The 15899-nt window shown below is 41.1% G+C and overlaps 1 protein-coding gene across 5 annotated transcripts in view; it reads right to left on the bottom strand.

Moving 5' to 3' along the window:
* The window catches only part of LOC126168357 (uncharacterized), a 219891-nt gene that overhangs the window by 194169 nt on the left and 9823 nt on the right, over nt 1-15899 (bottom strand). For all 5 annotated transcript variants that reach the window (XM_049920551.1, XM_049920550.1, XM_049920549.1 and 2 more), the window contains exon 2: nt 2987-3111. In XM_049920551.1, the coding sequence (XP_049776508.1) occupies nt 2987-3064 (78 nt within the window). In that variant the 5' untranslated portion in view covers nt 3065-3111. The remainder of the gene's footprint in view (nt 1-2986; nt 3112-15899) is intronic.

Below are 15899 nucleotides of genomic sequence, written 5' to 3'. Positions count from 1 at the left end.
AAATACAGTAGATGAAGAATGGGTAGCTTTGAGGAATGAAATAGTGAAGGCAGCAGAGGATCAAGTAGGTAAAAATACGAGGGCTAGTAGAAATCCTTGGGTAACAGAAGAGATACTGAATTTAATTGATGAAAGGAGAAAATACAAAAATGCAGCAAGTGAAGCAGGCATAAAGGCATACAAACGTCTCAAAAATGAGCCAGGAAGTGCAAAATGACTAAGCAGGGATGGCTAGAGGACAAATGTAAGGATGTAGAGGCTTATCTCATGAGGGGTAAGATAGATACTGCCTACAGGAAAATTAAAGAGACCTATGGAGAAAAGAGAACCACTTGCATGAATATCAAGAGCTCAGATGGAAACCCAGTTCTAAGCAAAGAAGGGAAAGCAGAAAGGTGGAAGGTGGAAGGAGTATATAGAGGGTCTATACAGGGGCGATGTTATTGAGGACAATAGTATGGAAATGGAAGAGGAGGTAGATGAAGATGAAATGGGAGATATGATACTGCGTGAAGAGTTTGACACAGCACTGAAAGACCTGAGTCGAAACAAGGCCCCGGGAGTAGACAACATTCCACTAGAACTACTGACAGCCTTGGGAGAGCCAGTCCTGACAAAACTCTACCAGCTGGTGAGCAAGATGTATGAGACAAGCAAAATTTCCTTTGACTTCAAGAAGAATATAATAATTCCAATCCCAAAGAAAGCAGGTGTTGACAGATGTGAAAATTACCGAACTATCAGTTTAATAAGTCACAGCTGCAAAATACTAACGCAAATTCTTTACAGATGAATGGAAAAACTGGTAGTAGCTGACCTCAGGGAAGATCAGTTTGGATTCTGTAGAAATGTTGGAACACGTGAGGCAATACTGACCTTATGACTTATCTTAGAAGAAAGATTAAGGAAAGGCAAACCTACATTTCTAGCATTTGTAGACTTAGAGAAAGCTTTTGACAATGTTGACTGGAATACTCACTTTCAAATTCTGAAGGTGGCAGGGGTAAAATACAGGGAGCAAAAGGCTATTTACAATTTGTACAGAAACCAGATGGCAGTTATAAGAGTTGAGGGACATGAAAGGGAAGCAGTGGTTGGGAAGGGAGTAAGACAGGGTTGTAGCCTCTCCCCGATGTTATTCAATCTGTATACTGAGCAAGCAGTAAAGGAGACAAAAGAGAATTTTGGAGTGGGTATTAAAATCCATGGAGAAGAAATAAAAACTTTGAGGTTTGCCGATGACATTGTAATTCTGTCAGAGACAGCAAAGAACTTGGAAGAGCAGTTGAACGGAATGGACAGTGCCTTGACAGGAGGATATAAGATGAACATCAGCGAAAGCAAAACGAAGATAATGGAATGTAGTCGAATTAAGTCGGGTGATGCTGCAGGAATTAGATTAGGAAATGAGACACTTAAAGTAGTAAACGAGTTTTGCTATTTGGGGAGCAAAGTAACTGATGATGGTCGAAGTAGAGAGGATATAAAATGTAGACTGGCAATGGCAAGGAAAGCGTTTCTGAAGAAAAGAAATTTGTTAACATCGAGTATTGATTTAAGTGTCAGGAAGTCATTTCTGAAAGTATTTGTATGGAGTGTAGCTATGTATGGAAGTGAAATGTGGACAATAAATAGTTTAGACAAGAAGAGAATAGAAGCTTTTGACATGTGGTGCTACAGAAGAATGCTGAAGATTAGATGGGTAGATCACATAACTAATGAGAAGGTATTGAATAGAATTGGGGAGAAGAATAGTTTGTGGCACAACTTGACTAGAAGAAGGGATCGGTTGGTAGGACATGTTCTGAGGCATCAAGGGATCACCAATTTAGTACTGGAGGGCAGTGTGGAGGGTAAAAATTGTAGAGGGAGACCAAGAGATGAATACACTAAGCAGATTCAGAAGGATGTAGCTGCAGTAGGTACTGGGAGATGAAGAGGCTTGCACAGGATAGAGTAGCATAGAGAGCTGCATCAAACCAGTCCTAGGACTGAAGACCACAACAACAACATATATTATATGTAATTTGGTAAATAACAGAAAAACAGTCTTGGTTGCACAAGTTAGGTTTATTTAATCTTCACATGTGATGCATATCACCTATTTTATGCATCATCAGACAATCTGGGGAAATTATAAACCAGTGTAAGGATAAATTGCTATCAAAGGCAATAATAAGTGAGTAAATTAAAAATAACAAGAGGAATACATGCACTGACAGGACTAGGAGCACAGGGCCACATTTGTGTTTCAGTGGGTAGTGAGGGGTATAAATTTCAACTCATAGAATATTGCATCATAACTGAGCTTACCAATAAAAACTTCTTGCTAATCATAACAGAGGCATCAAATGTAATTAAGAGTATAGAACTGGGAGGTAACAGCCAGACAGCCAATGTCGATGCTTCATTGCATCACCGATAAAATTCTTCCTACTTGTAACCAAAGTGTCAAACATGATAAAGAGCATGAAAGAACTGGGAGGTAATAGCCAAATAGCCCTGCTGACACTTCATTGCATCACCTAAAAGCAACATGGAAAAAGGTAATGACAGCAGGAAAAAGGAAGTTACTAAAGCGTGCAAGGGGTACCTATCGTAGGTGAAGAGGCATATTCAGTGAGCAGAACAGGTTAAATGCGTGGCATGTTAAGATTAAATAAAACTATCTTGTGAAACAAAGACTGTTTTTTCTGTTCTAAGGATCTATTATGATTGCTGCACCAGTGTCACTGTGGTAGTTATGCAGTGAAGTGATTTTAATAATTTGGTAAATCTCTTTTATGACCTAATCTATATGGTCTTTGTTACAATGGTGCCATTCCACCATCAACTTAACTCTGTAGAAATTTGCTTTCCCAATGAATCACAATATTTCCCAAAGATTGTTCTATTTACCACAATACAACTGATACAGCAGTATTATTAGTACTTCCAATAAAATAACCATGAATGATACTGAATGGTAATGTTAATAAGTACTCACTTTATAAGACACTTCCAATTCATTAAGCAATGTTTTCAGTTCTGTCTGATCACAGGTACCTCCATATTCACTCTCCATTTCCTAACCCCTCTCGTAAAAAGCAACTGTATGTTAGAATGCAGCATCTGCAAAAAATGTCAACTGCTACATAACAAAAATTATATCATCAGAAGATTATATATTTTTATAACACAAACAGGAAGCAATTCAGACACATTTCAAATATTTCCTTTTCTGTCAGCACAAGTTTAGATCAACAGTGTGTTTCTGAATATAAGCATTAGCTTTAGTACAGTCATACAGACACTGTATACAAAAACAACATTTATGAAAACAGTACAAAAGTAAAGCTACAGGCAATGGTGAATAACAAAGTCAATGAGCTTCATTTAATGGGAGCATAATATCAAAAGACTCCTCCCAAACACCATGATTTATAACCATTCATTCATTCACTGACTGTGTTCCACAGATTCAAACAAAGAAGTGTTCAGGGATAAGGAGTGTACATTAAAAAGTGAAACACTGTAACAAATTGCATTATTATTTAACTACTGTTAAACTGCTATAAACTCACTATAAGCATACTCATGCTTAAAATTACAGGAAATTCACTACTTTGAAAAAGCTGCTGCCTGTTCAGTAATATTAAGCAACAGTTCCTTTTGCTAACTTAGTAATCTGATCAAACAACATATTAATCACCTAAAAAAATTAAAAATTAAAAAAACACACTTGCCACTTTTAAGTGCTGTAGATGGTAGCATGCAGTTACATGAACCTCCACTACAGATTTAATTCATGGCAGTGAAGTAAAGTGTATGTGCTAGTCGGCTGCACATCATCAATGCAGTGTGATGGGCCACAGTGGCAACATGACAGAATGGCAAAAGGAGAATGGCAAAAGGAATAATCAATTCTTCAGTTTCTCCAAATGCATTTGTTGATTGAACAGTCCATAGGTTTACTCCTGGTTCAAGCATCCAACAGGCACAATATTTTGGCCATCAGACATATCATCATCATCATCATCATCATCATCATCATCATCATATATTCTGATGAATGGAGTTCATCTGAGCACACGATCTTTTATACCCTTTCCCTGCAACACGTTCTATACACAGTCTATGCCTGAGGGCACATGTCAACAGCTGCACAGGTAATGGCGTCAGGGTCTGTGGCAGTGTAAGTGCAGTTACTCTGTCAGCCCTAGGTGCCAGAGTATTGTGTCTGCTGAGTTTCTTCTCAATTGGATCCAGTGCTGGTTCCCAAGCCTTGCTGAGATAATAGCTGCAGTCGTGGTTGGAGAGATTGTCCCTGGTGCGAATTTCGATGGCCACTAACAATGTTGTCCCAGTATTTCAGAGCCTGTGCTAAAATCCTGGTATGAATATATTCCATCATGATTCTTGGACAGACAGTGCTCTGTGACCTCCAACTTTTTGAGATACATTAGTAAAGTGCGCTGCTGGTGTTCTCGGCATTGATCTTCAATGGTGCACACTGTTCGTCTGTTACAGGTCTTGCCTAATTGACTTGCATTCTGATGTACTCCAATCTTCCACAAACCTAGGTCATCTCTGACACTATGCAATAATGTTCAAGTTTCATTGGGCGTTCAAAAGACAGTTTGCTTTTTCAGTATACGTCCAATTTTTCCCATTAGTGTGCAGGTGTATGGTATAAAGACAATGCCTACCTCTTCCCTGTGTGACTTCTTCCATCTCCACAGGTCATACTGTAGTGGTGGGGTGGAGAGCATGCCTCATCTGCTACTCTGTGTAACTTTTTTTTTTTTTTTTTTTTAGCACAGTTCTGAGGTGTTACAATTCCTGGAGCAGAATCTCTGGGTCAGATGATGCACACTCTGAGTACTAGAGGTTTTAGTACCCAATTCCTCTGCGCGCACGGTGATGGCAGCTGTCTGCATGCAAATAAAAGTCAATGTGTGTTTTCTTCTGATACACACCACAGCCCAGAACGGCATCAGCTCTTCTGTTGACCATGATGTTCAGGAATGGTAGTCTTCGTTCTGTTTCAGTCTCCGTAGTGAATTTGATGTTGCAATTTGTGGAGTTCAGACAGGCACACAATTCAAGAAGTTTTTCCCTTCCTTAGGGCCAGACAAGGAACGTGTAATCCAGTACTGGAGAAAGCAGGTAGACTTGCATTTGGATGACATCAGGACTTCTGCCTTGATGTGCTCTATGTACACATTTGCAACCACAGAAAAGAGTGGACTGCCCACTGTAACTCCCTTCATCTGTTCATAACATTCTCTATTAAACAGAAAATATGTGGCAGTCAGAAGACACAAGAAAAGGTCAATAGTCTTCCTGTAAAATTTCTGACGAATGAGTTCTAGAGACTCTCGTACAGGCAACCTGGTGAATAACAAAACAACATCAAAGCTCACGACACTATCTATGTCCTTCAGCCTGAAGTTGTTGAGGTGATTTGCCACATGAGGATTTAACCCTCTAGTACCTCCAGCTACAAATATGCAACGTAAGTTTTATATCGGTTTTACTGGTCTTTAGCCAACACTAGTTCACCAATGCCCACTGTTACACATTTGTACAAGACATGCAGTGCATTCTGTGAGGAATAAATGGAACTACTGTAGAAATATTATCTTTGACCATGTTTGTAACTTCTTAGATGCTCCAGGGCAGAAGTTGGTCACCATCATGTTGCACAAGGTATGTGGGATCCTCTTTTTGTATGGATAATAATTTTTAATCAGTTTATATTAAATATTTTCTCTTTAAATAAGTACTAGTGGACCAATTATTTGTAATCTTTTGGTTCTGCATATTGAAATACCCTAGGAATGTTGAAATGCACTCATGTTACATATATGTAACAGTGGGCATTTAGGATTTCGAATGGCTCTGAGCACTATGGGACTTAACATCTGAGGTCATCAGTCCCCTAGAACTTAGAATTACTTAAACCTAACTAACCTAAGGACATCACACACATCCATGCCCGAGGCAGGATTCGAACCTGCGACCGTAGCAGTCACGCGGTTCCAGGCTGAAGCGCCTAGAACCGCTCAGCCACTGCGGCCGGCTGGGCATTTAGGGTTATACATGAAGATAGCAACTGTTCTCAAAAGAACAGATACCACTGATGACCGTGCAGCTTCGAGGTATATCAACAACACCTGTCAGCAGCAGAGGGGTTCCAATTAATTATCCTTTAGGGGTATGTTTATGAATGTTAGTATTGTGACATTTAGGCATTTTCTTTTACTTCCAGTTGACGATTGATGACATTCTTGAGGTTCTAACTAATCCCAATGAAAGTGATTTTTCTGAACTTCATGATGAGGATGATTATGAAATTCTGGCTAATAGTAACACATATCAAGATGGCGGAGAAACTTCTACCCCACAGCTGTTGCAAGAGTTGGCTGTTTTTGCTTCAGTAAATCCTGAGGATGTTCCAGAAGATACAGTGTTGTGGATTGATGGTGACTTTACTCCAAAGATTCATCCATTCATGCAGCTTCCAGAAGACTAACCTGAAGAAATGCTCACCCCTTAGCAGTACTCCAGATCTCTTGTGACACGTGACATACTGGAACTCTGTGTTCAACAAACTAATATTTATAGTATTCAGAAATTGGGTAACGCTATTGACATTACCCTAGCTGAGCTGGAGCAGCTTTTAGATATTTATTTGCAAATGCTCTTGGCACAAATGCCTAGTGTGTGATGTTACTGGGAAAAGCATATGGTGCATAATCTGGTATTTCCAGGATAATCTTTTTGTTACTCAATTAACACAGAAAGAAGATAAGCTATGGAAAATTCGACCTTGGCTTACTTTGTTCTCACAAGTTTGCCTGAGAAAACTGCCTGAGCAGACAAAGGACGCAGTAGTCTTCGACAATATATACAAAACAAGCGAACAAGATGGGGATTCAAAATGTGGGCTAGAGCTGGTTCCTCATGATATTTGTACAATTTTGACGTTTACCAAGGTGCAGCTTCTAAGGCAACAAAGCATGTACCTGCTTGGTACATGTACCTCTTGGTTACAATGTTGTGATGAAGCTAACTGCAGCATTGGAAGACAATCACTTTTTAGGGCTTATGCAGACAATTTCTCCACATCATATCATGTTGCTGACAGCCTACTGAAGAGGTGTATTTATTATACTGGCACTATAAGAGCTGGAAGATGCAAGCAATGTACTCCTCCCAACGAGAAGCAGACAACAGCACAAGGACGCAACACTATAGCTTCACAAGTTGACACAACGGGCAAGTTCATCATTGTGAAATGGTATGACAACAAATGTGTTACACTGTTATCTTCGCTAACAGGTGTAGAGCCAAAGGACATGGCAAAAAGATGGCATAGGACTAAGAAAGAACATAGTCTTGTCCCAAGACCATCCAATATTCAAATGTACAATTGTAATATGGGAGGAGTAAGTCTTCATGACTTGTCGACATCACTACACAAAAATCTCATAAAATCCAGAGGACAGTGTTTGTATATTTTCTGGCTTGCAATAACAATAGCTGTTGTCAATAGCTGGCTGAAATATAAAGAAGGCTGCAAGGCCCCGTCTTGAAAACATGTTTCTCTCAGACAGTTTCAAGCTAATCTTGCAAGTGCATTGATATATGCTGGACAAGAGGGGATGTCCAAGTACTGACGATATTCAAAAAATTCAAGAAACTGGCTACTACAGTAACTTCAGTGCTAGAATGTCAAAAGGACAAAATTACCACTTTCCTCAGTGAAATAACACAAGAGGAAGGTGCAAAATTTCCAAGAAACAGAATATTTTTGTTCAATGCCAAAAATGCAAAGTTTTTCTGTGCTTCAACAAAGACAGAAACTGCTGCCGATAATTTCACTACTACAAAAAGAAATGTACGTAAATATGTTTATTGTTACATTATAGTATGAGCTTTTGTAATAAATCGATTCAGAATTCAAAACTGTGATTATACATTTATCTTACCCATTTCAATACCATTACCTTGAATCCCAATGTTACATATGTGTAAAGCATTGTAAAAAAGGACTCAAAAATGAAAAAAAAAAAGCTAAAAGCTGTACATTTGTCCTCCAACATATTGGTAACTGTAAATAATACCCTGCTAAGAACAACCTACAATTAATATTAATTGTTGTGGATCCTAGAGTATTAATATTTCTGTCAGGTGTCTTGGCAGCAAATATGTGGGAGCCCTGACGTTGCTGACAATGGGGCTTAAGGGCATCGTATTTTCATTGGCCTTAGGGAGTCCTTAAGATCTTGGCAGTACAGGTCCTTATAGTAATAATTTCTTAATGATCCTCTCTCTTAAGTCTAAGTCCTTGAGAAGCACCCTCTTGTCTGTCTTCTTGGTGGGGTCAGTGTTGATCTTCCTGTAGGAATCATTGTCTTGCATGCTCTGTATCTTCTCACTGTAGTTCTTGTCAGAAAGAACAGGAGCAGCATTGCCTTCATCAGCAGGTAACACTCTCAGCTAAGCCCAGGAGCTCAGTTCTTCAGCACAGCTGACTATGGCGACACACCTGATCACCAAAATGTTGTTCTCACGTGACATTATGAACTGGTAGTACATCCATGGACTGTTTAGTTAGGAGTTATCAAGTTTGGATATGCCCATCCCCACAACATACATAAAGTTCCCCAATTTATCAGTGGGGACCGTCCAACATTACTACAAGAAATGGTGAATCACTCTGGGTCATGTAACACACTGTAAGATCAGTGGTCATAAAAAGGTTCCAACCAACATGACCAGAAACAGTGTCAGGACTTGTCAATAACAAATGGTCTGAAAAGTGCCAGCAATTGCTGTTGTCAGTCAATGCAGGCACAGATCAAACATTTTCCGAGCGATCCTTACGAAAGGAATTGCATGCAGTGTACACTGGGAATCTGGTATCTAACAAATGACCACTGCTCACAGTGGCACATACAACTGCTTCAGTTGGCCAAACAATACACAAACTGGACAGCAGCTGATTGGAAACATGAATTGTGGTCCTACGAGAGATGATGTAAGGTGACAACTACACTGACAGTCCAACGAAGCAATTAAGTCGCATTGTGTGGAGAGTGTGGCTCATGATAGAGGTGGTTCTGTGATGTTTGGGGGTGTTTTCATACCATGACTCGAGGCCAGTCATTCAGTTTATCATGAACATGAACCAGGACATTTATTTCAACATTATTTGTGATCAAATGTCTTTTCTTCTGAATCTTGATAATGAGTATGCTGTGGACACTCCCTTCTTTCAAGAGGACAACAGCTGTGTATGACAACAGCTGTGTTCAGAGGGCTGCACACATACATTCCTAGTTCAAAAACCTTTCAGACATCTTCTCACATCTACAGTGGCCTGCTAAATCTTCTGACCTTGGTTCCGCATAAAAATCTGGGGCTGGTCAGGACAGCAGGTGAAAAACAACAATTACCATACTCATAATATGATAGCTCTACAGCATCTAAACAACAACTTATACACACATTGCCTGGCTCAATTGAGGCCTTTATCAAGGTTAGAGACAGTTACACAGTATTAGCTTGATGTCTTCTGTAGGTGACCTTTGGTTAACTCACCAACATGATTATGGTCATGTTAATCATGGAACAGCTGTTAAGTATGTCCCATAAGAATATGAGCCTGTTGCATTGAGTATTGGCTTGTTACGCAGATGACATGACAATTCAATCCTTAAGTCTACATTTTCTAATAAATTTTAGGGTTAGCTGATCAGGTACATTTTCAACACCTTTGTGTACTGTGAAGTAAATTTAAGAAATCCGAGGTATTAGAAAAAGTCTCAGCAAGATGTGCTGTTGCCCACTTTACACACGTTTACTATCACTTACTTTTAATGAAGGCAGGAGGGAGCAACAGTATGTGAATAATAATAAGAAGAAGAAGAAGAAGAAGAAGAAGATGATGATGATGATTAATTTTGTTAACTATACTACATATCAATGTTATAAATGCTTACACAGAAATCTGAATCTCATTTACCACATTTGAGATGGCACTCAAGACTTGGTTTAATATTATGACAAAATGAATCAGTCACACAAACTTAATCACATTCATCGTTATTGTCAGAATTACTTGAAAACAGTCACCTTATGCTTCCTTACAGGCCGAGTAATGTCACTGTCACTGGAATTTTCCTCAGAACTCTAAAATCATTCATTCACACAGTCATCCGGCACTTCATTCTCACTAGGAACATCTGAACACCATCATCAAAAACCCCCAAAAGTGTTTCACATTTATTCATTTTCTTCTGTTTTTGAATAGGGCTATCTCTAAAAGCAGGAGGAATGCCAAGAGGAAAATAATAACTATCTGTAATCTCAAAACAGAATCAAAATGCTAAATGAGGAAAACATACATGAAGGCATTGAAGCTTAATACACTGACTGCTGGTGTAAGTAGTAGTTAAAATATATTGCAGCATATCACATCTACAGACAGTATGCAGAATACATTAGTTATCTCTAGATCCAACAGTAACAGATGGTGCACAAGACATGAATGAGCTTGGGAACTGTCAGTAATTTTTTCATGTACATACTCACACTAACTACAAATGTACACTTTCCCAGAATTAAACTGTGATTCACATAATTATGGCTAGAAAGGAAGAACCTTTCTAGCAGAGTCCCAACAACATATAAAACCCACAAACCTTTTTCACACTCATTTCGTTATTATTTAAAACACTGGATTAATAATTATTGAGAAAAAATTGCTCCCTCTTGTTTGAATATAAAATGCAATCAAGTAGAAAGTGGTGCACCATCACTGATATGCCACAAGCATCACATATTGGCAGTTCGTCTGTCAGACACCAGTGTGTCACTGGACAGTGCACTATATTCAGTTGTGTTACATCTGCATCTTTCCATCAGAGTGGCTGGAGGTATGTTCACCATGACAGAAACAGTGGCTTCACCAGTCATTAGTTTTCCAGCTGACACACAACTCCTCTCTAGAATAACAATGCATTATCACCCAAGCAGACAGCATTTGGTGGTCTATTATTTTCATTCCAAATGTCCCTTACAGCCATGTCAACTTGCGCATTTCCCTTTATTTCCATATACTTGGTACACAGCAGAATGATATTTCCTTTCCTTACTGTTTTAACACATAAAGGTCATAGGTTTTTTTTGTATATTCTGTACTAGTTAGTCAGCTAGATATGTTTACTGAATTGCCTGTAAGGACTGGGGAATCAGGGCAGATGACAAGAAAATTATTCTGCCAATGGCACCTCAGCTGCTCTAGCACATTTATAGCTACTTAAAGCTCAGAGTCAAAGACTATAAATTCATCTGGATGTCAAATCCTATGGACACTGTCTGGAGAAAGTACTGAGCAACTGACAACATAACCCTGCTTGGACCCATCAGAATAAATGACACAGTATCAGTGCCCATCTAAAAACCCGTAAAAGTCTTGTTTAAAGATAAGAGCCAGTGTACAAGATTTCTTGTGCTTTGTCAAATTTCAAACAGCCTTGAATTCATTACTAATAATCAATGCTCCAACACTGTGTTAAAAATTTCAGCCACACAACACCAAGCTTTTTACCTTGCTCCACTGTTTCAGTCCCAACCACTCTCATTGCTCTGCTGTGATTTATATACCTGAGTACTTTTAATGGTGAACCATGAGATTAGAGGCTGGAGAACTGCACCGACTTTATATGCATGTTACACTGTGAAGAACTTCCACTGGACGATTAATGGCATTTCCCCAGCCTCAGCACAGAAGCTGGGTACGGGACTTGTATTGACGGCTCCTGTCACCAGTTTAATGAGATCGTGGCACAATGAATCCAAGGTCTTTATGTAGGTTGGTCATGCAGAATAATATAAAGGACAGCCATATTCCAGCTGTGATTGAACAATGACTCTGTAACATACCAACAGCGAATATCTGTTTGCTCCCCAGTAACTGCCATTAAGACATTTTAAGATGTTCAGTCTTTAGAGCTCTTGCTTTAGTATCTATGTAACTACTCAATATATCAGTATCTCTGTTACACTCTCCCATAGGTTAAACAAACCTGTGAGCACTTGGGCTGCCCTTCTTTGTATAGTACAATATCTCTTGTTAGTCTTGTCTGGTAGGGGTTCCAAACACTTTAGCTATAATCCGAAATGAGTCCTCCAAGTGCTTTGTAAGCAATCTCCTCTGTAGAGGGATTGCATTTTCCTAGTGTTCTACCAATGAACCAAAGTCTGCCACCTGCTGTACCTATGACTGAGCCTACATGATTCTTGCATTTAAAATCCCTACAAATTGTTACACCATGTATTTTCATAAGCTGGCCAATTTCAACTGTGATTCACTGATACCGTAGCAATACACACTGTGTCCTAGTTCTATCAGACTGTGGCTATGAAAAATAAGTCATGGACTACATTCACAAAATCACTGAATTTATTCAAGATAGTCTCCCCTGAATCAAAACACAGCTGAAATCATTTTAAAAGTATTTTGAAACAGAAACAGTAATCCTTTTTTGAGTTGCATTTAGTACTGGAGTAAAATTTTCTTGGATGTTTTTAATTGTGTCATAATGGTGTCCTTTCATTGCCAACTTCAATTTGTGTAACAACCAGAAGTTGGCTGCGGCCAAATTCGGCAAATACATTGACAAGTGCCAGGCACATACTGTTACATTCAAGGCCAGGATGACTGAGCAGCAATGCTAGCGCTTTTACTGTCTACACAGCCGTTTCTGAAACTTCAAAGAACATAACGGTGCAACTCACTACAAGATAGCATTGCAGTTTGGTTGGTTGGTTTAAAAGAGGGGGGGGAGGGGGAAGGGACCAAACTGCACAGTCATCGGTCCCTTGTTCCCAGTAAAATAATTACACAACGAGAAAGGAGAAAAGAAAGGAGACGTACAGCACAATTACAGGAGAAAGGAAGAACCAGAAGAATGACAACCAACTCACTACAAGATAGCATTGCAGTTTGGTTGGTTGGTTTAAAAGAGGGGGGGGGGGGGGGGGGGGAAGGGACCAAACTGCACAGTCATCGGTCCCTTGTTCCCAGTAAAATAATTACACAACGAGAAAGGAGAAAAGAAAGGAGACGTACAGCACAATTACAGGAGAAAGGAAGAATCAGAAGGACAACCAACACTACTATGGACAAAACAGGAAAAGGAAACCACAGAGAGAAGCAAGAAACAGAAAGAAGGCGTAAAAACAAGAGAGCAGAAGACCATGGCTGGCTGACAACGAGAATAAAAAAGGAAAAGCCAGCCACTCTGCGACACATTAAAACATCCACTCTAAAAGCATTAGAGTGAAGAACACAAAGGGACAATGGACATGCGCTTAAACATATATAGAATGATAAAACCCACCATCACATATAAAACATAAAACTAAATTAGCCAATGAGGCATTGTCAGCTAAAATTAATGGCAACGAGTCCGGTAACTGAAGAGTCCATCGCAGGGCAGCCAAAGAAGGACAGCTCACCAAGATATGGGCCACTGTCAGCTGGGTGCCGCACTGACACTGAGATGGGTCATCACAGCACAGGAGGTAGCCATGTCACCCATGCGTGGCCAATGCAGAGCCATCGGAGAACCACAGAGTCCCTGCGAGAGGCTCACATGGAGGACTGCCACACATATGTAGTTTCCTTAACGGCACACAGTTTGTTGTGCATGCTGATGTTATGCCGTTTCATCTCCCAAAGCCACAAAACCTGAATGCAGGTCAGTTGCAGAGAAGCCGATCTCCATAAGCGATGTCCATGTAGCATGTTTGGCCAGCCTGTCCGCAAGTGTGTTGCCTGGGATTCCGACATGACCTGGGGTCCAGACAAACACCACTGAATGTACGGACCATTCCAGGGCATAGATGGACTCCTGGGTGGTCGCTATCAAAGGATGATGAGAGAAGCACTGGTCGATAGCTTGTAGGCTGCTCAAGGAGTCAGTACACAGAAGAAATGACTCCCCGGGGCACGAAAGGAGTGCTCAAGAACACGTGATATAGCCACCAGCTCGGCAGCGAAAAGACTGCAGCCATTGGACAGGGAATGCTGTTCAATACATCCTCCATGGGCACACGCAAAGCCAACGTGACCATCAGCCATCGAGCTGTAGGTGTAAACCACTTCGTGGCCTCGGTACATGTCAAGAATCGAGAGGAAGTGGCAGCGGAGAGCAATGGGGTTAATTGAGTCCTTAGAGCCATGCGAAAGGTCCAGGCAAAGCCACAGCCTAAGTGTACACCAAGGAGGTTATGTGAATGGACAACTATAGGTGGTACGAGCAAGGACTCCAGTTCAGAAAGAAGGGATCGGACACGAACTGCAATTGGAAGCCCTGACCTGTGCCGCCGATGAGGGAGATGAGCCGCCAACTTGGACACAGAAAGTATGAAGTGACAGGAAATTCTGGATAAAAATCGGGAGCGGGCCTTGGAGACCCTACTCGTATAATGTGGCAAGGATATTATGTCGCCAGGTGGTGTCATACACCTTTCGTAAATCAAAAAAGACAGCAACCAGTTGTTGGCATCTGGAAAAGGCTGTTCAGATGGCAGACTCTCTGGACACAAGATTACCAGTGATAGAATGCCCCTGGCGGAAGCCGCCCTGACCTGGAGGCAGTAGGCCATGTGACTCCAGGACGCAACCCAAATGCCGACACACCATACGTTCCAGCAGCTTACAAAGAACGTGGGCGAGGCTGATGGGCCGATAGCTGTCCACATCAAGCAGGTTTTTACCAGGTTTGAGCACCAGAATAATGGTGCTCTCCCACCACTGCGATGGAAAGATGCCATCGCACCAGATCCGGTTGAAAATGATGAGGAGATGTCGCTTGTAGTCAGATGAGAGATGTTTCATCATCTGACTGTTGATCTGATCTGGCCCAGGAGCTGTGTCGGGGCAATGTGCAAGGGCACTGAGGAGCTCCCACTCTGTAAATGGGGTGTTACAGGATTCACTGTGCCGTGTAGTGAACGAGAGGACTTTCCCTTCCAGCTGCCGTTCGAGAGTGCGAAAGGCTGGGGGATAATTCTCTGATGCAGAGGCTTGAGCATAGTGCTCAGCAAAATGCTTGGCAAAGTGCTCGGCAATCACAATTGCGTCGATAGATAACACGCCTTTTATGTTAACACTGGGCACATCTGTTCAGGTCTGGCACTCAAAAACACATTAGATCTTTGCCCAGACTTCGGAAGGTGGCGTATGGCACCCAATGGTCGAGACATATCTCACCCAATACTCCTGCTTCCGTCATTTGATAAGTTGGCAAATGTGAGCACGGAGCTGTTTAACGGCTATGAGGTGCTCCAGGGCCACTTATGCCACTGCAGAGTTGCCGACGCTCCTTAATTGATTCAGTGACTTCCGGCGACCACCAAGGGACTGTCTTTCGCTGGGGACACCCTAAAGAGTGCGGGATCATGTTTTCTACCACAGAAACAATTGTTGTAGTCACCTGCTCAACCATCACATCGATGTTCCCATGTGGGGGAGATTCAATGGTGACAGCAGATGTGAAAGTTCCCCAGTCTGCCTTGGGTCGTCATGTGCTCTCCAGTAGATAGATGTTAGAAGTCCTGGGCTGCAAATTGATAAATCGATGGCCGAGTAAGCTCAATCAGTGCAGTTAATACATTCAGGGACACTGCACCATCTGGAGGAAGATGTACATTGCAGACAGTTATCTCCTGTGTCATCCTCATTCTGACAGCCATGGCTTCACGAGCGGTTTGAAGGGGCACAGGTTCACTACAGACTGAGTTTAGGACACAAACGCAAACTCCACCTGACACTCGATTATAGTCACTACGGTTCCTGTAGTATCCGTTATAGCCATGGAGGGCAGGGGTCTGGTCCA

The sequence above is a fragment of the Schistocerca cancellata genome, chromosome 1, assembly GCF_023864275.1.
Source record: "Schistocerca cancellata isolate TAMUIC-IGC-003103 chromosome 1, iqSchCanc2.1, whole genome shotgun sequence".
Taxonomy (NCBI): Eukaryota; Metazoa; Arthropoda; class Insecta; order Orthoptera; family Acrididae; genus Schistocerca; species Schistocerca cancellata.
The sequence above is the reverse complement of the archived record's forward strand: the minus strand, read 5'-3'. Positions and strand labels throughout refer to the sequence as shown.